This window comes from Pan troglodytes, chromosome 7 (genome assembly GCF_028858775.2).
Source record: "Pan troglodytes isolate AG18354 chromosome 7, NHGRI_mPanTro3-v2.0_pri, whole genome shotgun sequence".
NCBI lineage: Eukaryota > Metazoa > Chordata > Mammalia > Primates > Hominidae > Pan > Pan troglodytes.
This window is the reverse complement of record NC_072405.2, coordinates 151,004,818-151,031,010: the sequence shown is the minus strand read 5'-3', so window position 1 is coordinate 151,031,010 and position 26,193 is coordinate 151,004,818. Positions and strand designations below refer to the sequence as shown.

The 26,193-nt window shown below is 41.7% G+C and overlaps 1 protein-coding gene and 1 non-coding gene across 49 annotated transcripts in view; both read left to right on the top strand.

Moving 5' to 3' along the window:
- Positions 1-26,193, top strand: part of PTK2 (protein tyrosine kinase 2) — a 343,777-nt gene that overhangs the window by 250,552 nt on the left and 67,032 nt on the right. For all 48 annotated transcript variants that reach the window (XM_063816590.1, XM_063816588.1, XM_063816583.1 and 45 more), the window contains 5 exons: positions 4,642-4,742; positions 6,742-6,857; positions 8,170-8,270; positions 12,403-12,492; positions 16,048-16,252. In XM_063816590.1, coding sequence (XP_063672660.1) covers positions 4,642-4,742; positions 6,742-6,857; positions 8,170-8,270; positions 12,403-12,492; positions 16,048-16,252 — 613 coding nt within the window. The remainder of the gene's footprint in view (positions 1-4,641; positions 4,743-6,741; positions 6,858-8,169; positions 8,271-12,402; positions 12,493-16,047; positions 16,253-26,193) is intronic.
- Positions 18,847-18,935, top strand: MIR151 (microRNA mir-151). The gene has a single exon (NR_035684.1). It is a non-coding gene; the product is annotated as a microRNA mir-151 (primary transcript).

The following is a 26,193-nucleotide window of genomic DNA, read 5'->3' as shown; positions in this document are numbered from 1 at the left end:
TACATATTTTAGGTTCTGCAGACTATGCAGCCTCTGTCCCAAGTATTCAGCTCTGTCATTGTACATCCACAGACAGGACAGAAAAGAATGAGCAAGAATATGTTCCAGTAAAACTTTATTTACAAAAGCAGATGGCAGCCCCTGGGCCTTAACTTGCTGCCCCAGATGGGTAAATAACAAGGGAAACTATTCTATGTGTTGATTTTTAGTTCAGTTTGGGTAGAGTTTCCTAGTGGCCACAAGACTCTCTTAGCCTTGTGCTGTTTTGTGTTTCTAATAATTACTTCTGAGGAAATATGAAAGGCTTGATAATTATATGTGAGAATAACATAAAACCAAAAGTTATAATAAATAGTTACTTACAGTAAATTGAAAGTACGGTTGTGAATATGCTGGGTGCCTGAGTGTTTATCCAAAAATATCATGGTATAAGCAATGAACTGAATGTGACAAGGTGAGATTTAATTATATGTTTTGGATTATGTGCTGGGTGTTTACATTATATGGGTTTTTGTTGGTGATGTTTGTTGAAAAAAACTACCAGGTCCTGTTCTTGGAATATGAGGGAAAACTTTTAAAACACATAAGTGAGCTAGACAGAACACCCACTAATATTGTTTTGCCCATTTCAAAGTCTTTCACAATTTTTCCTCACAATGGGCGATACCAGCTATTCTGTAACATGTTGGCAATATTACATGTTGATCGTATTTTTAAAATTACTTCTGCTATTCTAATTTCCTTGCTTGGCATCAGAATTATTTTTCCCCATTTTTATAGTCTGTGAAATCAGGTGTTTTTGGACCCACTGGACCAGGTCACCTTTAAAATCACTTCCAGTTTTGAGATCCTATAGTTCTGTGAAGTCTGTCCTGTGTCTTACTAATCCTAGTATACTGTACAAGTAACCTTCTTAGCCCTGATACTAGAAATTATAAATGCATACATCTTAACATACATGTTCACACACAGATATGTATGTCTATATGCAGTGCCCTCTTGGTCATCTTGGCTCAATTAGGCAGTCAAACTCATGTTACTGCCATAGGCCACATTTAGCATCAGACTCTCCTGAGAGTAGTAGTACAGGACCATAAACAAAGTATGCCAAAAAAGGCAGCAGCTGGCATTTCTCTCATGTGAAAGTCCTCACGGCTGTCCTGGAAACTTTTTTTTTTTTTTTTTGAGACAGAGTCTCAGTCTATCGCCCAGGCTGGATGGAGTGCAGTGACGCAATCCCGGCTCACTGCAGCATCTGCCTCCCAGGCTCAAGTGAGTCTGCTGCTTCAGCCTCCTGAGTAGCTGGGACTACAGGCACACACCACCACGCCCAGCTAATTCTGTATTTTTGGTAAAGATGGGGTTTCACCATGTTGGCCAGGCTGGTCTCAAACTCCTGACCTCAGGTGATTGGCCCACCTCGGCCTCCCAAAGTACTGGGATTACAGGCGTGAGCCACCATGCCCAGCAGAAAGTCTTTTATAGGGCCCTGAAAGCAACCAGTTAAATTTAAGAGGACAGGACCACAGTGGTGGATGCAGGAACCATTTATGTCTAAGATAGAAATCCTTTGTGAGTGCCCCATGGGTTGTGGCTTCCAGGGCCTTGCAAGGAACACACCCAGTTACCATAGTCTCCACACTCAGGGCAGCTTCTAGCTATAGCTTTCCACCAGGCATTATAAATCCCATTTCACCTCCTCCCCCAGCAATTCACCAGTCAGGAGTGATTTTTACTGTAAAGATGGTTGCTTAGTAAATGAATTACACACTCCTACTTATCAGATTTCTAGAGGAAAACCTAGGAAGCTAGCCCAAGGTCACATCTGTCCATAGGAAAAAAGAAATGGTCGTCGTCGCCTTTCTTCTCCTCCACTTCCTCCTCCTTCCTTCCTCCCCCTCCGCCTCCTTCCTTCCTCCCCCTCCTCCTCCTTCCTTCCTCCCCCTCCTCCTCCTTCCTTCCTCCCCCTCCTCCTTCCTTCCTCCCCTTCCTCCTCCTTCCTTCCTCCCCCTCCTCCTCCTTCCTTCCTCCCCCTCCTCCTTCCTTCCTCCCCCTCCTCCTCCTTCCTTCCTCCCCTTCCTCCTCCTTCCTTCCTCCCCTTCCTCCTCCTTCCTTCCTCCCCCTCCTCGTCCTTCCTTCTTACCCCTCCTCCTCCTTCCTTCCTCCCCTTCCTCCTCCTTCCTTCCTCCCCCTCCTCCTTCCTTCCTCCCCCTCCTCCTCCTTCCTTCCTCCCCTTCCTCCTCCTTCCTTCCTCCCCTTCCTCCTCCTTCCTTCCTCCCCCTCCTCGTCCTTCCTTCTTCCCCTTCCTCCTCCTTCCTTCCTCCCCCTCCTCCTCCTTCCTTCCTCCCCCTCCTCCTCCTTCCTTCCTCCCCTTCCTCCTCCTTCCTTCCTCCCCCTCCTCGTCCTTCCTTCTTACCCCTCCTCCTCCTTCCTTCCTCCCCTTCCTCCTCCTTCCTTCCTCCCCTTCCTCCTCCTTCCTTCCTCCCCCTCCTACTACTTCCTCCCTCCTCCTCCTTCCTTCCTCCCCTTCCTCCTCCTTCCTTCCTCCCCCTCCTCCTCCTTCCTTCTTCCCCCTCCTCCTCCTTCCTTCCTCCCCTTCCTCCTTCCTTCCTCCCCCTCTTCCTCCTTCCTTCCTCCCCTTCCTCCTCCTTCCTTCCTCCCCCTCCTCGTCCTTCCTTCCTCCCCTTCCTCCTCCTTCCTTCCTCCCCCTCCTCCTCCTTCCTTCCTCCCCTTCCTCCCTCCCCCTCCTACTACTTCCTTCCTCCCCTTCCTCCTCCTTCCTTCTTCCCCCTCCTCCTCCTTCCTTCCTCCCCTTCCTCCTCCTTCCTTCCTCCCCCTCCTCGTCCTTCCTTCTTCCCCCTCCTCCTCCTTCCTTCCTCCCCCTCCTCGTCCTTCCTTCCTCCCCTTCCTCCTCCTTCCTTCCTCCCCCTCCTACTACTTCCTCCCTCCTCCTCCTTCCTTCCTCCCCTTCCTCCTCCTTCCTTCCTCCCCCTCCTCCTCCTTCCTTCTTCCCCCTCCTCCTCCTTCCTTCCTCCCCTTCCTCCTTCCTTCCTCCCCCTCTTCCTCCTTCCTTCCTCCCCTTCCTCCTCCTTCCTTCCTCCCCCTCCTCGTCCTTCCTTCCTCCCCTTCCTCCTCCTTCCTTCCTCCCCCTCCTCCTCCTTCCTTCCTCCCCTTCCTCCCTCCCCCTCCTACTACTTCCTTCCTCCCCTTCCTCCTCCTTCCTTCTTCCCCCTCCTCCTCCTTCCTTCCTCCCCTTCCTCCTCCTTCCTTCCTCCCCCTCCTCGTCCTTCCTTCTTCCCCCTCCTCCTCCTTCCTTCCTCCCCCTCCTCGTCCTTCCTTCTTCCCCCTCCTCGTCCTTCCTTCCTCCCCCTCCTCCTCCTTCCTTCCTCCCCCTCCTCCTCCTTCCTTCCTCCCCCTCCTCCTCCTTCCTTCCTCCCCTTCCTCCTTCCTTCCTCCCCCTCCTCCTCCTTTCTTCCTCCCCCTCCTCCTTCCTTCCTCCCCTTCCTCCTCCTTCCTTCCTCCCCCTCCTACTACTTCCTTCCTCCCTCTCCTCCTCCTTCCTTCCTCCCCCTCCTCCTTCCTTCCTCCCCTTCCTGCTCCTTCCTTCCTCCCCCTCCTACTACTTCCCTCCTCCTTCCTTCTTCCCCCTCTTCCTCCTTCCTTCCTCCCCCTCTTCCTCCTTCCTTCCTCCCCTTCCTCCTCCTTCCTTCCTCCCCCTCCTCCTCCTTCCTTCCTCCCCCTCCTTCCTTCCTCCCCTTCCTCCTCCTTCCTTCCTCCCCCTCCTCCTCCCTCCTCCTCCTCCCCTTCCTTCTCCCCTTCCTCCCCCTCCTCTTCTTCCTTCCCCCTTCCTCTCCCCTTCCTCCTCTTCCTCTTCAGCCTCCCCTTCCTTCTCCTCCTCCTCTTCCCCCTCCCCTTCCTCCTCCTCCTCTTCCCCCTCCCCTTCCTCCTCCTCCCTTTCCCCCTTCTCTTCTTCCCCCTCCTCTTCCCCCTCCTCTTCCCCCTCCTCTTCCCCTCCTCTTCCTCCTCCTCCTCCTCCTCTTCCCCCGCCTTCTCCCTCCTCTTTCTTCTCCTCCTCCTCCCTTTCCTTCATTCTTCCTCTTCCCCCCTGCCACATATGCAGAAGGAAAGAAGGATTTTTCTTAGAGGTTACCTTACACCTCAATAGTAGGACATACCTTTTTGTGCCAATTTATGCCCATTTGTGAGCTGAACTGACCTGTGGAATTGAGTTTTAAAGTTCCCCTATTGCCAGCCTTATGTCTTAATTGAATTCATCTTCAGAGAAGCTGAAAGAGTTTTCAAAAGAATAACTAGGCTGGGTGCAGTGGCTCACGCCTGTAATCCCAGCACTTTGGGAGGCCGAGGCGGGTAGATCATGAGGTCAAGAGATCGAGACCATCCTGGCCAACGTGGTGAAATCCCATCTCTACTAAAAATACAAAAAATTAGCCGGGCGTGGTGGCGGGCGCCTGTAATCCCAGCTACTTGGGAGGCTGAGGCAGGAGAATCACTTGAACCCAGGAGGTGGAGGTTGCAATGAGTCGAGATTGCACCACTGCACTCCAGCCTGGTGACAGAATGAGACTCCGTCTAAAAAAAAAAAAAAAAAGAAAGAATAACTATGGAGAACTTTTTTCCTAGTAACAATGCGTCAGTTTGACCATCCTCATATTGTGAAGCTGATTGGAGTCATCACAGAGAATCCTGTCTGGATAATCATGGAGCTGTGCACACTTGGAGAGGTACTGTGATCCCCAAATCGTACCTTCTGGACTCAGCGTTTGATATCTTTTGCTTAAGAAAGGAAAATATAAACAGTTTATATCTTGGATTTTCAGGAGAGTTCTGATTTAGGATGTATGTCATTATGGTTTTGGTTCAGAGAATATGGGTATAAATATCTTCATCATTAAATTCCCAAAGCATCCCCTTATGCAGTACTGGCAGCAATATCTTCCCCAGCCAAGTACTTTATCAGGACTGGTAGCAGCAGATGGCCAAATGTTTGGTTTTATTTTTTCTCTCTGGTGCCATTGCCTAAAAAACTAGCCCAGTGATCTGAGGATGAAGCAATCTTAATGGAGTTTGGGTTAATTAATGCTAAATTTAGGTAAGTCTAAACATTTCCTTAATCTTTTTGGGAATTCACTTTGTAGCATCTCATTTTTTGAGAGACAAAGTCTCCCTCTGTTGCCCAGGCTGGAGTGTAGTAGCATAACCACAGCTCACGCAGCCTCGACCTCCTGGGCTCAAGCGATCTCCCACCTCAGCCTCCCGAGTTGCTGGGACTACAGGTGCATGCCACCATGCCTGACTAATTTTTTAATTCTTTATAGAGACGGGGTTTCACTATGTTGCCTAGGCTGGTCTTGAGCTCCTAGGCTCAAGTGATCCTCCTGCCTCGGCCTCGCAAAGTGTTCGGATTACCTGGCTAGTAATACATTTTAAACCAACTTATTTAAATCACAGTTTCTTTTTTCTTTTCTTTTCTTTTTTTTTTTTTTTTTTTTGAGACAGAGTCTCGCTCTGTCACCCAAGCTGGAGTGCAATGGCACGATCTCAGCCCATTACAACCTCCGCCTCCCAGGTTCAAGCACTTCTCTTGCCTCAGCCTCCTGAGTATCTGGGACTACAGGCACGTGCTGCCAGGCCCAGCTAATTTTCGCATTTTTAATGGAGACAGGGTTTCACCATGTTGGCCAGGCTGGTCTCGAACCCCTGACCTCCAGTGATCCACCTGCCTTGGCCTCCCAAAGTGCTGGGATTACAGGTGTGAGCCACCGTGCATGGCCGTACTTTCTTTTAAAAATGTGAGTAATCGAATGAATAGCTCTCTCACTTTCTCCAGAATACAGAAACAAATCAGTGCATCACCAACACTTGGAAACTCATTAAGCAAGTTCTTGTGCCCCATCCCAGGCCTGCTGAATCAAACACTGGGCAGGGGGAGCATTGCGTGATTTCATCAGCTGAACATCTCTTCCTCCTCCACCAAATCAAATGGAGTGCTTATGTATAATTTCTTGTTCACGGTACTTTTCTGCTTTTGCTTTTGGAGAGTTTGCTAATTCTTCTGGCTCAAAAAATATGGCTAAATATTTCTCTCATCAATTATTTAGAATTAGGGTATTAATTGTGTCTGCCTTTCTTTGCCATGTCAGCATTTACCTCTATTAATGGTGTCAGTGGTAGCATGAACAAGTAAGTACATTGTGATAAATACCCAACATGACTGTTCTGTGCTTCTGCATCCAAAACTTCATGGGGAAGGAAATAAGAGGGGAGATTCCTTCTTGTCTCCGCTTTCTCCTCATTACATTATCCTCATACCTTCCCAGAGCCACAATAAGGTTTGAAGTGGAGATAACTGACTGTGTATTAGCCTTGTTTGGATAGTAACTAGATCTTTTTTCTTCCAGTTATTATTATTTAGCAATAATTTGTACTGTGCTTTTGTTCATTCCGTTGAAGCTTATCTTTCTATATTTTTTAAGAAATTTGTCGTTAGTCAAAAATATTTTAATTTCATGACAGGATTTCAAATAAAAAATAATCTGAATCCAGAGTTTAAATGTTTCATTTATTATGCTTTATTAGAAGAGACTTGAAGCCATTCTAATATTATTAAAAATGCATTGAAAACAGCATTATTGTTGAATGTAGCTTTTTTGCTTTTGATTTCGATTCACTGCCACTAATTCTTTTTTTTTTTTTTTTTCCTTTTGGTCATTGTTCCAAAAGCTGAGGTCATTTTTGCAAGTAAGGAAATACAGTTTGGATCTAGCATCTTTGATCCTGTATGCCTATCAGCTTAGTACAGCTCTTGCATATCTAGAGAGCAAAAGATTTGTACACAGGTAAGATACAGTCATAAAGCTGTTAAGTTCCCTTCTGAAAAGTAGTGATCAAGAAACAGGGACCCATTTGGACCCTCTTTGGACCCTTTTGGATCCAGGGTCCCCTATGGTACAGTTTTGTACCAATTCTACAAAATTGTATTCTGTATACCATTGGAATCTATTGTACACAGTTAATAGCAAGTCATGCTGCATTATGTCCTATCAGAGTGAGATGCCATGGCTTGTTAATACACATTTACAGGATTTTTACACACGTGGAGTTTAAAACATTGTGATACTTTCAGGTCACTTATTCCTTACACAAACACTATAGAGAACCTGTACTTGGCAGCAGAGCAGTGAACATGTGGAAGTGGTCTCTAAAACAAATATTGTCCTGGAACTCTCCAGGACAACACAACCTTATGAGTGACATCTGTTGGCATTCTGTGGAATTTCTGTTTATAGCCTGAGTCTCTGTTTGAATGCAAGTAAAGACCCTTAAAATTTGTTTGCCAAGTATCATATTAGAATTGGTGTTTTTGTTATCCGGCATTAATACAAACTTCATCCAAAAAAAAAAAAAAAAGAAATAGGCCGGGCGCGGTGGCTCATACCTGTAGTCCCAGCACTTTGGGAGGCCGAAGCGGGCAGATCACGAGATCAGGAGATCGAGAACATCCTGGCTAACATGGTGAAACCCCATCTCTACTAAAAATACAAAAAATTAGCTGGGCATGGTGGCGGGCGCCTGTAGTCCCAGCTACTCGGGAAGCTGAGGCAGGAGAATAGCGTGAACCCAGGAGGTGGAGCTTGCAGTAAGCTGAGATCGTGCCACTGCACTCCGGCCTGGGCAACAGAACGAGACTCTGTCTCAAAAAAAAAGAAAAACTAAGCATCTAAAAAAATAAGCTGCATCAGCAAAATCATTTACAAGTTTTCAGAAGGCAACTTTTATTTAATGATATCTCTTTAGGAATGGCAGTGTTATAGGCCCCAGTTGTATATCACTGTCAGTTAATGCAGTTGGTAATATGGTTTTATGAACAGTAATAACGATTTTCATTATTTTAGAATGTACTTTGCCATCATTCAGAATAATCATTGTATTAATGGGTAAATATCTGGCAAAAAGAATATATATGAAGTAAATTTTGTGTGTGTGTATATATGAGATTTATTATATATATCCTATAATAAATATCATGTAATCTGCTCGCATTGTATATAAGCTGTCTTTCAAAGTGCCTATTGGTATGTCTTTATATATGAGCTTGTAGGTTTGTTTTTCTTATTTTAAGTCTTATTGTCTCAAATTCTTCTTTATCAGGGACATTGCTGCTCGGAATGTTCTGGTGTCCTCAAATGATTGTGTAAAATTAGGAGACTTTGGATTATCCCGATATATGGAAGATAGTACTTACTACAAAGGTAAGAAATCAGAGTAGTACCTAAGAAATAGGCTTGGAATCTTTAACGTATTTCTAAAAACAGTATGTTCTAATATGCTCACCTGATCTTTGACAGAGATATAAAATCAACTAAATGGAGGAAGCGACAGCCTTCTCAGCAATGGTGCTGGAGCAGTTGGACATCCTTAGGCAAAAAATAGACCTCAATTTAAACCTCTGAATTCCATTTCAGATTAACTCAGAATGGATTATAGACTGCATTACAAAATAATAAATTTTTAGAAAAAAACACAAGAGTAAATATTTGGCATCTAGGGCTAGGCCAGGGATCCTTAGACTTGACACCAGAAACAAGGATTCATAAAAGGAAAAAGTTGATAAACTGAACCTGATAAAAATTATAAATTTTTGTTCTGCCAAAGACCCTGTTAAAAGGATGAAAAGAGAAGCTACAGAGTAGAAGATTCGTGCCAGCCACACGTATCTGACAAAGCTATTATCTAGAATATAAAAGGAACTCTTAAAACTTAGTAAAAAATGACACAAAGAATGCACTTAGAAATGGGCAAAAAAATAGGAAGAGACATTTCATTGAAGAGGATATATGGATTGCACATAAGCATGTGAAGATGCAGATGTTCCACATCTGTGTCCATTAGGAAAATGCAAATTAAGAACACAATGGGATTACAGTACATACCTGTCAGTTGTTAAAATAAAGAATATGCTGGCAAAGATGCAGAGAAACTAAATTGCTGCTGGGAATGTAAAATGGTAGAGGCATTCTGGAAGAGAGTTTGGCAAATTCTTTAAAAATTAAGCATACAAGTATTATATGACCCAGGAGTTGCACGTCTGGACATTTCTTCTGAAGAAACGAAAACTCGTACACAAAACCATACTCAAATGTTCATTGCAGTTGTATTTGTAATAGCCAGAAATTCAAATCAGCTCCAATGTCTTTCAATCAGTAGACACACCATCATCTTACACCAGATGCGGCTGGTTGTATTGATTGCCTCAGTGAAGGGGATCTGACTGAAAAATATGCAGGCTGCTAACTCCAGCACCTTGGATCTATTAGTTTGGTGGGATTTTTGTTTGTTTGATTGTTTTGAGACAAGGTCTCACATTGTCACTCAGGCTGGAGTGCAGTGGCACAAACATGGCTCATTACAGTCTCGACCTCCTGAGCTCAAGCAGTCCGCCCACCTTAGCCTCCCAAATTGCTGGTACTACGGGCGTGCGCCACCATGCCTGGCTAATTTTTTGTAGAGATGGGGTTTTGCCGTGTTGCCTAGGCTGGTCTTTGATCAAACTCCTGGGCTGAAGCTATTCTCCTGCCTCCGCCTCACAAAGTGCTGGGATTTCAGGCATGAACCATCATGTCCAGCCTCCATTAGTTTTTTTAACTGAAATCTAGCTCATGTCAGTTGTGTTTAATTTTGCCAATCTTGGAATCACATTGAATTGGTTCTTCAAATTATTACTGAACTAATATTTTTCTGAATAATGTTTTCATATTCCTAGAACTTTAGCTAAGGTTTAGATAAATCCATATTGTGCTATTAATACTACTAATTATGACTACCATTTTACAAAGGCCAGTTTCTTTCATAGGGTATTTGATTTTTATATTGCAACAAAATGAGCCCAGATTTTTACATGCAAAGCTAGTCTGTTATTTTAATCTTATAACTATTCTCTTTCCATATATCTTCTGTATATTATTGCCTGTCACTATTTTATTTTTTAAATTCATTTTTAATTTTTATTTATTTATTTATTTATTTGAGACAGAGTCTCACTCTGTCGCCCAGGCTGGAGTGCAGTGGCGCTATCTGGGCTCACTGCAAGCTCCACCTCCCAAGTTCACGCCATTCTCCTGCCGCAGCCTCCTGAGTAGCTGGGACTACAGGCGCCCGCCACCACGCCCGGCTAATTTTTTGTATTTTTAGTAGAGATGGAGTTTCACTGTGTTAGCCAGGATGGTCTCAATCTCCTGACCTCATGATCCGCCCACCTCGGCCTCCCAAAGTGCTGGAATTACAGGCGTGAGCCACTGCGCCTGGCCTAATTTTTTAAATTAATTTTTTAAATTAAAAAATTTTTTAAGACGGGGTCTCGTTCTGTCGTCCAGGCTGGAGTGCAGTGGCATGAGCACAAGTCACTGCAGCCTCAACCTCCTGGGCTCAAGTCATCCTCCTGCCTCAGCCTCCTGAGTAGCTGGGACCACAGGCACACACCACCATGCCCAGCTAATTTTTTTATTTTTTTGTAGAGATGAGATCTCACTTTGTTGCCTAGATTGGTCTTGAACTCATGGGCTCAAGCGATCTTCCCACCTTGGCCTCCCAAAGTGCTGGGATTACAGGCATGAGCCACTGTGCCCAGCTACCTGTCACTATTTTTAAATGATCCTTTGATATATGAAAAGAAAATCAATTGTTTATTCATTTTAATTGTTTAGTCATTTAACTTTAAAAAGACGAAGTCAACTTTTCATTATTTCTAAATACATTTTATATCCAGCTTCAATCTTAACTGTCCCAAGTCCTAGAATTCCAATAAAGAGCTAAATTCCAAGTAGTATGATGTCCAAATTTTCATATCATTTGAACAACATTTTAAACAGGCAGTTGACAAATTCACACAGATATCTTCTCAGAAAGGTTAATAAGTATACATTCCATTAGGCTATAGAAATAAGTACAAACTCCAAAAGGTTAGAGATTCTTTAAAATGCTCATCTTTCTAGGAATTCTGATAGTATTCAGAGGCAACTCATTGCTTACAGAAGAAAGTCCAGACCCTTGACATGCTGGCAGAGCCCAGCTGCTCATGCTCCATGCTCTTCTGAATCAGGGTGCTGTTCTTGTGCCCTGCTTCCTTGACCAACCCCTTCTCCTCTTATATCCTCTCCCTGCAGCCTTCCCTGGTCATCCTCTCAGTCATTATTTCCTCTCTACTTTCAGGACACTTGGCATGTATTCACTATCTGTGTTACACCTTGTACCAAATTTGAGTATACTTCTGTCTGCCTTTTAGAATGAGCATTCCTTGAAAAAAAGGACTCGGGATTGTTCATCTTGAGAACTCAGCAGTTGAGGAAATGTTTACTAAGGTTTTGAGTGGTTTGCCTTTGTGGCACAAAGAAAACATTTAGGCCTGAAAAGGGAGCTGATTTCAGGCTTCCCTAGAGAAGTCCTTCTTATCCCATTGCCCCTTCCTGCTCTTCACATGCCTGATTATTTGTGGAGTCTGCGCTGGTGCATTCACCTAGTGGCTAACATATGTTTGTAATTCCCAAAATCAATACTCAAGGTGCTTTCATAGTCATTTGAGGACATGCACAAAGCAACAAAAAAATTGAGTATTCCCTAATACCCACATATGCAGCTGAGGTTCAGCAAGGCCACAGTCTCTCCCTCCTGTCGCAGCCAGAGGAGGGAAGACAGGGTCAGGGCTGGGAGGGGACGGCACAGGGCAGAGCCAGCAGCTCAGGCTCTGGTGGTTGGAGAGGTTTGAATCCCAACTCTGGCACCTGTTAGTGGGGCAGCCTTGGGCAAGTCACTTAACACATCTGAGCCTCCTTTTCTAAAGGAAATGGAACCTATCAGAATGAGTTGTTTTATGAGTGAAGATTGTAATCTATGTGAGATACGAATATATGTGTACATATTTCTCCTGAGAGCAGGGGTTCTGTGTTTGTAACAACTTTATATAACATAACTACCACCAGTGAGGATCGACTATATATTATTTATTATTAGCAGGACATGTGTATAGCGAGCATTCTAACCTACAGATAAGGATCTCTTCTGTAAATTGTGAAATCTTACATACCAGAGCTGCACCTAATACCTGCACCTAAACCCCTGGTAAACCGAGGTTTGCTCTCCCTCCCTGTTCTTTGCCTCTCTATAGAGGGAAGGACATTGGTATTTTATTTATCTACCATCTAACCATTCCTTACCCCTAAGTGACCTCAAAACATCAAGGAAATGAAAAGTAGTTCTCCTAAAGAAATGGAAGACTCAAGGGTTCAAATAGTTAAAGCTTTTTCCTTTGATACTGAAAATCTCAGCTAGCTCTGTTAGATTCTTAAGCAGATAACAAGGAAAATTTATTTTCTAAAATTAATCTTCTAGCTTCCAAAGGAAAATTGCCTATTAAATGGATGGCTCCAGAGTCAATCAATTTTCGACGTTTTACCTCAGCTAGTGACGTATGGATGTTTGGTGAGTACTCTTAAAAGTTTTGTATTCTTTAAAAATTATATTTCATATGTTATACAAAAAAAAATTATCTCTTTTTGGAATATGTAGGTTGATTTGCCTTCCCTAACCTGATCATCTCCTCATCAGACTTCTTTTGATTCATTTGACAGTAAATAGCCTGACATCTACTGTGCATCAGCTTCTGGGCACAGCTTCCGTAAGGGTCCACAGTTCTGATTGCCCAGCTCCTTCCATCACTCTTCCTTTTTGTTCCCCTTTGCTGTCTTTTCTTTCCTCACGGGATATTTTGCTTATTTCCTTCTTTCTTTTCTCTCTCTCCCTTTGCCATCTCATTCGTTCCTTTCATATGAATGACATTAAACATAAACACTTGGCCCCTCCAACCCGGAAGTATCTAAAATTCTACCTTGTCTCTTTATTCTGGAGTCCAGCCTCCTTCCTGACCTATCTCAAGACTTGGAAGTTTGATCCTTTGTCTTCTGTAGCTTCTGCTTTTTTGATAATCTCATTTGTTCCTCCTCACCTGCTGCAAGGTCGTCATTCTCCTGCTCTATGGTTATTGCAATTCCTTCTAGCTGGTGTAGAAGTGTGGCTCTCATTTATTCTTTGCTACTTATTTAAACTACTTTATCCAAATTTTTAAATTACTCACTATTTTTAACATGAATGGCACTTCCCTCCACTCTACTCTCCATTTTTCTTGGTGTTATTCCTTCTACCCAGAATAGAATACCTTATCCTGATACCTCCTTCTTCCAGTTGAAATCCTACCTAACCCTCAAGGTCCACCTTAAATGTCCTTGAAGGCTTCTTCCTTTCTTTACATTTCCTACACTTTCTCTCTTTGTCATAACACTCTTGTTGATCCTGTGAATAGACTTGTGGACATGTTATCTCTGCTACATTAGAAACTACTTTGGAGGAGATGCCCTGTTAAGATTATGTACCTTTTTTTCTCCTATAAATAAAAATAACTTGATCCAGTATGTGTTCTTATTTTTTTCTTCTGTTTACTTACTGTTGATTCTTAATTATCATTTAATGCCCCCATAGATAACTAGGTAAAGGAAAGAACTTTCAAATAGAACAGGATATGGCATGACATGATTAGAAAAAGCTCTGAAGTCCAATTGATGTGTGTTCAAATCCCAAGGCCTTGATTATTATCTGTGTGATCCACAGAGCAAGTAACTTATCCTTTCAGAGAAATTTCATGTTTCAAAACTTCTAAGATGCCTATTTTTTTACATGTTAACATTTCTGGAACTGGAGTGTATCTTAAAATCAGTGGCATTTTACAGTTGGTAATAATTGGAGGCATTTTTTAATGTAGTTGTCCTTGCTTTCACTCAAGTAGAGTTTGTTTTGTTAATATTGTTGTTACTGTAATGTCTGAATGACTTTAAAAGAACTCTTTTGGTAAGAATAAAATAAAAATTCTAAGAGGGAAGAAAGAATTGTATCATACTTTAGTTTTCAACATTCTCCTCCCTTTTTTGGTCTTATAAACTAATAAAGTTTCCTAGAATCAGTAGATCTGATTTTTGTCAAATGTGGTAAAATGCAGTGTTTAAAGAAACATAAGGTTACTGTGAGGATTAAGGGTAATATATGAGACTGGGCACGGTGGCTCATGCCTGTAATGCTAGTACTTTGGGAGGCCAAGGAGGGAGGATCACTTTAATCCAGGAGTTCAAGACCAGCCTGGACAACTTAGCAAGACCCCATCTCTACAAAAAATACAAAAATTAGCTGGTTTGGGTGGTGCATGCCGATAGTTTCAGCTACTCAGGAGGCTGAGGTGGGAGGATCACTTGAGCCTGGCAAGTGGAGGCTGCAATGAGCTGTGATGGAGGCTTTGTCTCAAAAATATATATATTTGTAAAATTTCTAAGAAGTGTGCCAGGAACACATTAAGTTCTCAAGAAATTATATCCAGTGTTGCTACTACTGATAATATTGTTGTAACTTCTGGTGAGAAAAGCAGCACTAAGGCATTTTTTTTGTCAGATACTCTTTACTTTGAAATTCTTGGATTCTTGGCTAAGTTCAGAATCTAATTCACATCAAGATGATAATATGCTTTGCTTCTTTTGAGGCAGATTTCATTCTAGGTTCTAAAGATGCAAAAATAAAGTCACAGTTCCTTTCTTCAAGTCATCAATTGTACATTGTTTTGTGATAGAAGTAGACTTGAAATGACGAAAACTTTTCCCAGAGGAAAAGCATTATAAAGAACTACATTACAAATGTGCCTACGAAGAGGAGAGCTTGTGAGGAAGGTAAAGGGATGTTTTTGGCGTGTTCCACAGGTAGCAAGAAGCCCAGAATAGCCAAGCGCAGAGCAGTGATGATAAGGCACTAGGAGAAAACATCCATCCTTTACGCCACCAGTTCTTTCCATTTCCTTTACATTGCATTATATGTTCATTGCCAGTTTTAGGTTTCTTGTTTGTTTTAAAGGTGAATTTTTTAATTTTTTTTTTGAATTTTAGATTCAGAGGGTCCATGTGCAGGTTTGTTACATGGATATGTTGCACAGTCCTGAGGTTTGGGCTTCAATTGAACCTATCACCCAAATAGTGAACATAGTACCCAATGGGTAGTTTTTCAACCATTACCCACCTCCTTCCCTCCCTGCTCTTTTATTCCCCGGTGTCTGTTGTTCCCATCTTCATGTCCATATGTATCCAGGGTTTAGATCCCACTTACAAGTGAGAACATGCAGTGTTTGGCTTTCTGTTTCTGCATTAATGCACTTTGGATAAATGGCTTTCAGTTGTTTCCATGGTGCTGCCAAGGACATGATTTCATTCTTTTATGCCTGCATAGTATTCCGTGGCATATATGTACTACATTTTCTTTATCCCATCTTAAAGGTGAATTTTTAAGGATTATTCAGAAGATACTAAGAAAGTATTGGATTTCCCAAGGGTAGAGTGCAAGTAAACTTTTTGAGGTCACACTGTGGCATTTATAGACAAGACGACTTAAAGCCCAAAGAAGTTCCACATCTTTCCTGGGGGAAAACAGTGACCAGGCCATGAATAAACCAGATAATGGTGCCTTTATGCACTCTAGACAAGAAGAGGCCAACCTTGTTAAGGGAAGCATTTTAAGGAATCTGAGTTTTCCAAAAGCGTAAGACTTATCCTAGGATTTTCTTTATTGGACCTCAGGTCAGCTGCTCTAATTATAAATAGGTGAGACCAAAGTGGGGCGGATTAAAATTCAGCATTTTTTGAACTACTGCATTAAGCCACGAAGTACCACTGTAGCTAGTGGGTGACTTTCTAATAGAGGATTTCTAGAGAAATAAACCTCTGAGAAAAATTACAGCATTTTTCTTGATAATAATTTAACATTTCATTATTTACATCATGTTAAATCGTTAGGTTATTTTATACTAGAGTTAATATAATGCTGCTTTGGTAGATAATTTGCCCATTACCTCCCAGCTGGTACTCTAGTGCCTAGAAGAACAATATTCCTGGAACCTGGGAGTTACATTCTTCATACTGAGCTCACTGTTGTGTTTTCATTCCCACTTGACAGGTGTGTGTATGTGGGAGATACTGATGCATGGTGTGAAGCCTTTTCAAGGAGTGAAGAACAATGATGTAATCGGTCGAATTGAAAATGGGGAAAGATTACCAATGCCTCCAAATTGTCCTCCTACCCTCTACAGCCTTATGACGAAATGCTGGGCCTATGACCCCAGCAGGCGGCCCAGGTTTACTGAACTTAAAGCTCAGCTCAGGTAGGAGTTGGCGGGAGAGAGGGCCTGGGGGTGGGGGCAGATTATGCTGCTTCTCCTCCTTGCAGTAATAGCATTTTAAGGTCATTATATCAGTATGTCTAAGGCCGAACTATTTTTCGTTCAAATGCAATTACTTTTAAAATTGATTTGCATTTCTTTGTACCTTGCTAGAGTCTTAAGTAAATTATATCTTTAAAATTTTAATAAAGCTCCAATTATGGTCAAATCTCTCTCCCCTAGCTTCTGACTTAGCATGGCTTACAAGACCCGTAATAACTTAGTCCCGGCTTTCCTCACTAATCTCATCTAACACAACCCTCCATGTCTGTCTCCCTCACACTTGGTGATCCAGCAATACCTATTTATAATTCTCCTAATACAGCTCACTGCCTTTTCACATGCTGTCTTCACTCCCAGAAATCCCTTTCCTGACCTTTACCACCTATAAACTTTTATTCAGTTTTCAGAACCCAGCTCAGATGTTACCTGCTTCAGGAAGCCTTCCTAATCAACCCTGCCCCGAAAGAGAGAATTACTCCTTTGCCACCTTTTGAATACTTGTGTTTTTATATTTAAAACATCCATTGCTTGTTCAGGTGCCATTTTGTGGCTACTACTTTGTGCCAGGTACTGTTAAACCCCTGGAGGAAGCACGCAGGGACATTAGTGTGCTGAATCCCTCAGAGAAGCATATGCATACTCTACCCTGTTGCCTGGCCTGGAGAGGTTCTTGTTCGCTTGTGCATGTCCCCAGCTACACTCAGAGCTCTTGATGGGCATCATTGTGTCTTACTGATTTCTGTAGCCCCAGTGCCAAGCTTAGAACCTGGCACCATATAAGTGCTCAATAAACATTTGTTGAATTGAATTGAATTGGAGTCTAGAATGAGACTTAATACTGTAATGAACAAGATACTGTAATATAACACATAGGCATGAGAAGCTTTATTATATAAACAATACCACAGTTCAGTGTGTGCTCTGTCACCTGTTTTCACACTTGGGGACTTCCTTCATTTTACGTGAGTTTTTATGGGTTTGTTTTTCATGCTGTATTTTAGTCTTTTTCCTAAAAATCATCAACTGCAGGGTCCAGGCCTTTCACCATCTAGCCCAGCCTTCTCACCACATGTTCAAGCTGTTCAACCTGCTAGACAGGATTCCTTTTAAGGAGAGTATTTCAAAGAAGAATTAAGACCTATAGGTAGAAGCACAAAGGATTCATCCAGTCTGAAAATGTTTGCTAAGCATCTTTGTTATTCTAAGCTAGGTTCTGTGGGTTCAACAGTGAACAAGACCCAATCCCTGCCCCCAGAGAGTTTAAAGTCTGGTGGAGGAGACCGAGGTATCACTGGTTATTACAATACAGTGAGCACCACATTGGAAAGACCAGCCACGCTCTTGGTCTCCGTCCCCATAACTCTCACACACCGGCCTGGTTCTACTTTTCAAGGCCCCATAGAACAACCCTACTCTGCCTTTCACACAATAGGCCTTCAGGGTGATTCTAAACAGCTTCCTTACCTCCTCTTAGTTTCTTCAAGCCAAAAATCTTCAGTTCCTTAATTAATTCTCATATAACTTAACTGCCTATTCTCTCACGTTTACAGCTGGCTTTTGGACATGCTTTATTGCATGTTGTTTTGCTCCTATTTGTTCCTCCTTGATCTTTCCTCAGGATTTGACAGATTCTGTCCTTGACATTGTTCCTCTCTGATACCAGTTCTATCACCCCACCTCCCTGGCATCTCTTTCTACCTCACTGACTTGCCATCTCTCCACCTTTACCATGAATATTAACCGAATTTCTGTTTTCAGCCTCTTATTTTCTCCCATTTTCTCTCATTACTCTTCCTGGATGTCTGACCCATTCACATGGCTTTGCTGCTTACCTCTGTCTGTCTGTAGTTCTGGTCCTGCCCTTTTCTCAAGTCCCAAACCTACATTTTAAATTGCTGGCTGGGCATCATGTTTATCCAGAAAGCAAGCTGTTACATTCACTTCTAAGCCAGCCCTTCCTCCTCACTTCCTCCAGGTTGGAATAGTGCCTTTATCTTCGGCACCATCTTGGAGTCATACTTCACTCCTTGTGCCTGCCCCCCACCCTCCATCCCGCGCTCTTCCCCCATCTGTCTGGTATGAACAGCTTAGTCAGTCTTCCTGAACTGTCACTGGAAAAATAACTCCCCTGGTCAAAACAACTTTCAGTGGGGTTTTGTCACCTTTTATGTTTGGGTAAAGGCTTCCACAGTAACATTTAGGCCTCATTTCATTATGGCCTGAGATTGTCTTGTCATCCCTTTCACACACAATAGCTAAACTAACCCTCCTCTCAGCCCAGAATGCCTCCTTCTTCATTTGGGGAGATCTTACCCATCTTTCTCGGCTTCTTTCACGCACTGGGTCTTCTGTGACTTCACAGCTGACTAGCCTTCACCCTGAGTCTCCAAAGCTCTTTGTTCTTCTTGTCAGGCTTACCCTATGCTGCTATAGATGGCTACAACCCGTGTTCAATTCAGTTCGATAAACACTGTTGAGCACCTACAGTAGCTGAGCCTGGTGCTAGTCACTGGGGCAAAGATGACTAAAACACTTTTCCTGCCCTCGAGGAGCTCACAGTCTAGTATGTCTCATCCCCTACTAGACTGAAGCTCCTTGAGGACAGGGATGGTCATACTCACCTCGGTGTTGCCCAAACCTCCAGGCCAGTAGCCCAGCTAGCTAGATACAGGAAGAGTCACCCAGGCACTGAATTCAAGGCTTAGAACATATGAGTGATTCTTAATACTAAGGAATGCTCCACTGAGGTAAATTATCTCCAAAAAGTATCCAATACATATTTTTAGAACTACATATAATTACTTTAAATAGGTACCTGTAGTATAATTTATGGATATCTTCTTATATACTACTAGCACAGGTAATTGAGCATTCGTTCATTCTGCATTGTTCTGTTTTAGAAATGGTGTTTAACTTTGCGTTTTGAACATATACAATTAGGCTACCAAATAGGCCACCATTTTATATTATAAAATGTAACTATATAATATAATTGCTTACTTGGACATTTGCATATAACAGTGTATCACAATAACTAAATAGGTTATTAATTTTTTTCAAAATTTTTATTATTTCCAAGATTTTAACAAAGAAATAAGTTTGGATAGCCCTTTGGTCGTTAAAATTATGGTAGTTAAAAATGTTTCCCAAATCCCATTCTTCTTCTTGACCTCGAAAGAATTCTCCTTCCCTACCTTGAAAGAATATTTGCAAGTAGACTCAAATTACTGTGGGATTCCCCTCATCTTTAACTGGAGTGTATGCGTGTGTATTTTATTTTGTTGAGGCGGGGTCTCCTCTGTTGCCCAGGCTAGAGTGCGGTGGCACCATCTCTGCTGCCTGCAACCTCCACCTCCCATGCTCAAGTGATTCTCCCACCTTAGCCTCCTGAGTAGCTGGGACTACAGGCATGCACACCACACCACCACACCCAGCTAATTTTTTGTATTTTTGGTAGAGATGGGGTTTCGCCATGTTGCCCAGGCTGGTCTCAAACTCCTGAGCTCAAGCAATCCACCCACCTTGGCCTTTCAAAGTACTGAGATTACAGGCATGAGCCACCATGCCCAGCCTTGTATATTTGTTTTTGACTATATTAGTTGAGAAGTGATTTTTGGTATGGAACATGTTGGGCAAACTCATAGGAAAATCACCTTGGTCCTACTTTGATGAGGTGATGTCTGTGACTCAAGGAACCTGTCCTTCCTACATCCTGTTTACTTATTCATAGGTATGAATTCATTGAGAAGTAGAATGAGATTAACCTGCCAGTGGCCTATTATCAAGTATAAAAAATTCCTCAATAGGAATACTTTTAATTGATCAACAGTGAAATTTTCTTATAATGCGTACTCTAGCATTTTTGTGCTTTATGACTGTCAGGTTATAAGAGCGCACCAAATATTTTTTGAGTGAAAAATCATTTAGCCGGGCGCAGTGGCTCAAGCCTATAATCCCAGCAGTTTGGGAGGCCGAGGCAGGTGGATCACCTGAGGTCAGGAGTTTGAGACAAACCTGGCCAACATGGTGAAACCCCGTCTCTACTAAAAATACAAAAATTAGCCCGGCGTGGTGGCAGGCACCTGTAATCCCAGGTATTCAAGAGGCTGAGGCAAGAGAGTCGCTTGAACCTGGGGAGGCAGAGGTTGCAGTGAGCCGGTATCGCGCCATTGCACTCCAGCCCGGGAGACAAGAGTGAGACTTTGTCTCAAAAACAAAAAAAAAACGGGGGGTTTAATTTAATTCCTGGTTACTTCAGTTAATTCTTTGTTAGGTACTATGACAGGGAAACCATAATAAACAGCTTTATTATTTGCCTTTTTGCAGGTATGTTCAAAAATAATATGTCCCAACAGTACTCTTCTTGACTAAGGTGTTGGTACCACTATTTTAAAAAAGAATATCAGCTTTATCTCAGATTAGAAAAATATTTTAGGTTAATGTTAAAATTCTTAAATATATTTTAGGCAAATTAGGGCAGTAAACAAAATTATCACTTTAAAATTTTGTGTTATGATTTTTGTATATTTTAAAACTTTTTATTGATGTTTAATAAACACACCAAGAAGTGACAGCTTACTGGATTTCCACCAGTTGGATACAGTCTGTCACCAGCAACCAAAATGAAAATACTACCAGCACCCCAGAAATCTTCCACATGCCCCTTTCTAATCACTGTTCACCCTCCAAGGGTAACCTCTATCTTGACCATAGATTGGTTCTGCCTGTTTTTGAACATGATGTAAATGGTATCAGTCAGTACTTACTTTATATATATAATTTATTTTACTCAACAGTTTGTGGGATTAATCCATGTTATTCGTGTAGTTATACTCAATTCTCATTGTTGTATAGTGTTCCATTTGTGAATATCCTATAGTTTATTCCACTGTTGGTGGAAATTTGTATACTTCTAATTTGGGGCTATCAAGAATATTGCTCTTTGAAGTAGAGAGGATATAGTAAGTGGTGTGTAAACAGATTTACCTGAGGCTTTATGTTCTAAAGAACACCAGTCTTATAAGTATCACCTTGGAAAGCAGTCCATGATTTTGAACTGGTCTTCTATCATTGAGCTCTTTAGGAATATTTTTAGAACCAGTACCATGTGCATTGATAGCAAGTCTCCATCCTCTGCAGTTAGCTCTTCTAGTTATAACAGTGAAATAACTAGTAGTTATAGAGCAATGTCTGTTGGCAGGCATTGTGCCATGAACTTTTATACACTATTTCATCTTAATCCTCACAGTCCTGGGACATACTACGTATAGGTAGTATCTTCATCGTTAGTTTACGATGATGAGGAGACTGAAACTGTGTGGTTAGGCACCTGATAGAAGGACACAGAGCTGGAATTCAAGCTAGGTCCACCTGAGTCCAGAGCTTGAGCTATGAGCTATCATGCTCTACTGACTGCCTTGATGTTTATTGGCTAGAAGTCATTAAGTGTGCCTGCCATCTTATGATTTGGACTGGTGAGCAGGTTGTTAATATCGGTTAGTTAAAAAGGAAAAAGAAAGAAAAAAAATACTATTACAGAGAATTCCTGCAGCTTGTTTTCTTACATTGTTTGAGTATCAACCAAAGTCCTTAAAAGGAATGGCAGCATCACTAGCAGATGCACAGAGGCCCTACCCACGGGCTTTGAGGGGGACATGGCTTCCTTTTGTACTTTCAAAGTATTTTCTTACTGGTTTTACTTGTTTCATTGGCATATTTTGAGTGTGTTGTATTTTGCTTCTGTGGAACACAATAATTTCACATACAGTGGGGAGCCGGTTTGGAAGTTTTGAACAAGTCACCCAGAGTTGACTTCAAGCAGATCAGAGCCAAGCCATGACACGGTGTCATCCAGAGAGCCTGCTGGGAACCGCTTGTATATAGAGCTTTCACTCCAGCTGGGGGGTGTTGGGAGTTTTTGTTTGGAGTTTTTGTTTTTGATTTTGTGTGTGCGTGTTTCTTTGGTTTTCAGTTTTTAGTTATTTGTCTTAACCATGTGCTGTCATGTTTTGCTTCTTAACTTTATCAAACAAAACCAGCCTTTGGGAGAGTGTTTGGTCAGGGTTATAGCTTAGCTCAGCATGAGTGCAGACAGATTTTCTTACTTTTTTTTTCATATCGCTTCTCAGTATCATACCTAAGTGAAGCTGCAAGGCATCTAAGGAACACAAACTATTTCAGTTGATCTGTGAGACTGCCAGTTCAAGCTATTACAGCAACACCTTGAGAGTAAATGGGCATGTGTGCGTGTATAAATTTTTCAAAGAATGTTTAAAAGATTATGTGGCCTTGGGCAAGTTACTAAGCCTCCCTTGTAAGAGCAAGATCACAAATACTACCCATATTCTCAAGATTAAATAAATAATCTGGCCGGGTGCAGTGGCTCACGCTTGTAATCTCAGCATTTTGGGAGGCCGAGGCAGGTGGATCACCTGAGGTCAGGAGTTCAAGACCAGCCTGGCTAACATGGTGAAACCCCACCTCTACTAAAAATACAAAAAAATAGCCGGGCGTGGTGGCAGATGCCTGTGAATCCCAGCTACTCAGGAGGCTAAGGCAGGAGAATCGCATGAACCCAGGAGGCAGAGGTTGCAGTGAGCCGAGATCGTGCCACTGCACTCCAGCCTGGGTAACAAGAGTGAAACTCTGTCTCAAACAAACATATAAATAAATAATCCATGTCCATTGCTCATGGTAAGCACACACACTGTGTTAGCTAATTTAGAAGTAGGTAGTAGTAACAACAGAGATTTTCCTGAAAATGCAGAAGGGACCTGGCGATCTTAGAGTACAGAAGAGTTACCAGTTATAGTTAGACATCCTTAAAAATATATAGTTATTTGTATTTAATTTTAAGGTAACCAGTAACAGAATCGTGCAAAATTATGAGCTTTGGAATGACAGATCTCACTTCGAATCCTGGCCCCACCACTTAATATCCTTGGGGAACATCTTTAACTTTTCTTTTTCTACTTTTTTTTTTTTTTGAGACGGAGTCTCACACTGTCATCTAGGCTGGTGTGCTGTGGCGCAGTCTCTGCTCACTGCAACCTCCACCTCCCTGCTTCAAGCAGTTCTCTTGCCTCACCCTGCCGAGTAGCTGAGATTACAGGCGCGCACCACTGTGCCGGGCTACTTTGTTTTGTATTTTTAGTAGAGACAGGGTTTCGCCATGTTGGCCAGGCTGGTCCTGAACTCCTGACCTCAAGTGATCAACCCTCCTGGGCCTCCCAAAGTGCTGGGATTACAGGTGTGAGCCACCGCGCCCGGCCGTCTTTCTCTACTTTTCTAAAAAGTGTAGTACTCTTTCTACTCAGTAGCTACTTTCTAGGGTTCTTGTGAGATTTGAATGAGTATTAACTATTCTTATTATTCAGATAATAAGAATACCAAGATACTTGTTATCAAAATACCAAGCACATCTTTTTGATGTTTTATAGATGTATTATAGAGATATGAATTTTAAAATATTAATCTATGAACAGCATCTTAAACATGTTTAACCTGTTTTGGATTCTTCACTTACCCCACAACACGGACTTTAAATTAGAAGTTCTAGGTTTGATTAATGACATGAAATTGCTTGTACTACTGTGTTTTTTTTAAGCGATTTTGTATTTGCTTCCAAAATTCCTTTCAAAGGTGGTGTCTAAATTCCTCCTTAGTCATTATACCAGTATTTTTTTTTTTTTTGCATTGCTATCCTATTGGGTCTAGATATTATCTAGAAGAGTAAGCTGTTTCACAATTATAGCTACGTACAGTTAAAATGTTCACAGCATATGAACTTTAGGAGTTTTTTGTTTGTGTTCTGTTTTGGCCTGCAGTCTTCCCAGTGATAAAAAACAAACTGCAAATCTGAATTTAATAGGAATTTAATGTAAAATGTAAATTGTTTCTACTGAAAATTATATCTTAGCTGCTTCATATCTAACAATAATTCTTACCCCTTTTTGGTTCTCCCCCGCACGTCCCTATCATAGTTCTGTCTTTGCACAATTTGCCAAAGTGCACAATTTGGCACTTTGAAACCAATAACTTAACATCCACCTCTCTTTCTCTGCCTTAACCTTTTTCTCAAACTTGCATTTTAGCAATACCTTTTGTATTATGTTTTTAGTGCTTGCTCTGGGAATTACAGTATACATCTTAACTTTTCATAGTTTAGTTAGAGTTAATCATTGTACTTCATATAAAAGGTAGAAACTTTGCCAGCAGGAATGTCCATTTACCACCACCACCTTGGTCCATTATGCTGAAATTGTCATGTATGTTACATTCACATATGCCATTAACCCCACAAAATTAGTTTATGATTTTTATCTTAAATACCATTTTAAATAAAGTAAGGAAACTCACTCTTCTATATTTAACTTCGTACAGTGCTCCATTCTTCTTGAAGAGCTTATTTCCATTTGGTTTCCCATCAGATGAATAATTTTTTTTAGCATTTCTTATGGTGCAGATCAGTTGGTGGTGAATTCTATTAGTTTTATATTATCTAAAAATGAGTTGAACTTAACTTTGTTGATAGGAATTTTGGGTTGACAGAGTTGTAATTTTTTTTTTCACCCAGCACCTTAAAGATGTTCTTTTACTGTCTTCTGCCCTGTTATGTTTAATGAGAAGTCACTGGCCATACAATTGTTACTTTGTATGCAGTGTGTGTTTTTCTCTGGCAGCTTCCATGATTTTCTTTCTTTGATTTTTCAACAATTTAAGTAGGATGTGCTTGGGTGTGGTTTTCTTAATGTCAGTTGTGTTTAGGATTTGCTGAGCCTCTTGAATCTATAAACATATCTTTTATAAAATTTAGAAAAACTTAGATCATTGTTTCTTCAGATACATTTTTCTGTTCTATTTTCCCTCTCTTCTTCTGAGATTCCAGTCGCACGTGTGTGAAGACTTCTGATGGTGTCCTTCAGGCTGAGTCCCAGAAGCTCTCGTTGTCACCTTCTCTTCCCCTTCCTCTTCCTCCTCTCCCCATTCCTGACCTTCCCCGCTTCAGATTGAATCATTTGTACTGACTTACCTTCAGGTACCCTAACTCCTTTTCTGTCATCCCCATCCTACCGATCACTTCATCCAATGGAGATTTTATTTCATATACTGTATTTTTTGGTAACAGAATTTTTGTTTGGCTCTTTTTTTTGTATTCTGTTTCTCTGCTGACATTTCCTATCGTTTCATCCATTATGAATAAATTTTCTTTTATACCCTTGAATATAATAGCTTCTTTTAAATCCTTGCTGATTTCAACATCTGAGTCATCTTTAGAATCAGCCTCCTTTAATTTTTTTTTCCTCTTGAGAATGGGTCACATTTTTATGGTTTTTTTTTTTTTTTTTGTATATCAAGGAATGTTAGATTATATCCTAGACATTGTGGCTGATGGGTAGGTAGCAGAGCCTCTTTACACTGTGAGCAGCAGTGCAAATCTCTGTTCCATTATTTTAGCCTTAGCTGAGCTGCTTGGAGTCTGCACTGTGTGTGCATGCTTCCATGATCAGCAGAGATGTGTGCAGAATATATACTCAGAATTTGAAGCACTCCTTCTCTGGCTGTCTTCATTCTGGGATTTCTCCCTTCACTTTTTTCCGATTACCTTTTTGCTAGCTATAGTTGCTCCAAACTCATTTCTCGGGTTATTCAAGCCAATAACACTGGCGCCTGCCTTCTCACTAATGGCCACTGAAAAGTGGGGACCCACCCAGTGCCGTTCTCTTCCTTCTCATGACAGCTCCCTCCAGAATCTGGCTGCCTATGGTTGCTCTCCCATGCTGTCACAGTTGTTTCTTATATCCAGAGTATACAGTTCCTGTCTGCAAGAGGGTTGGTCAAATAAGAGCTACTCACACGTAGCAGAAACAGAAAAAGGTGTC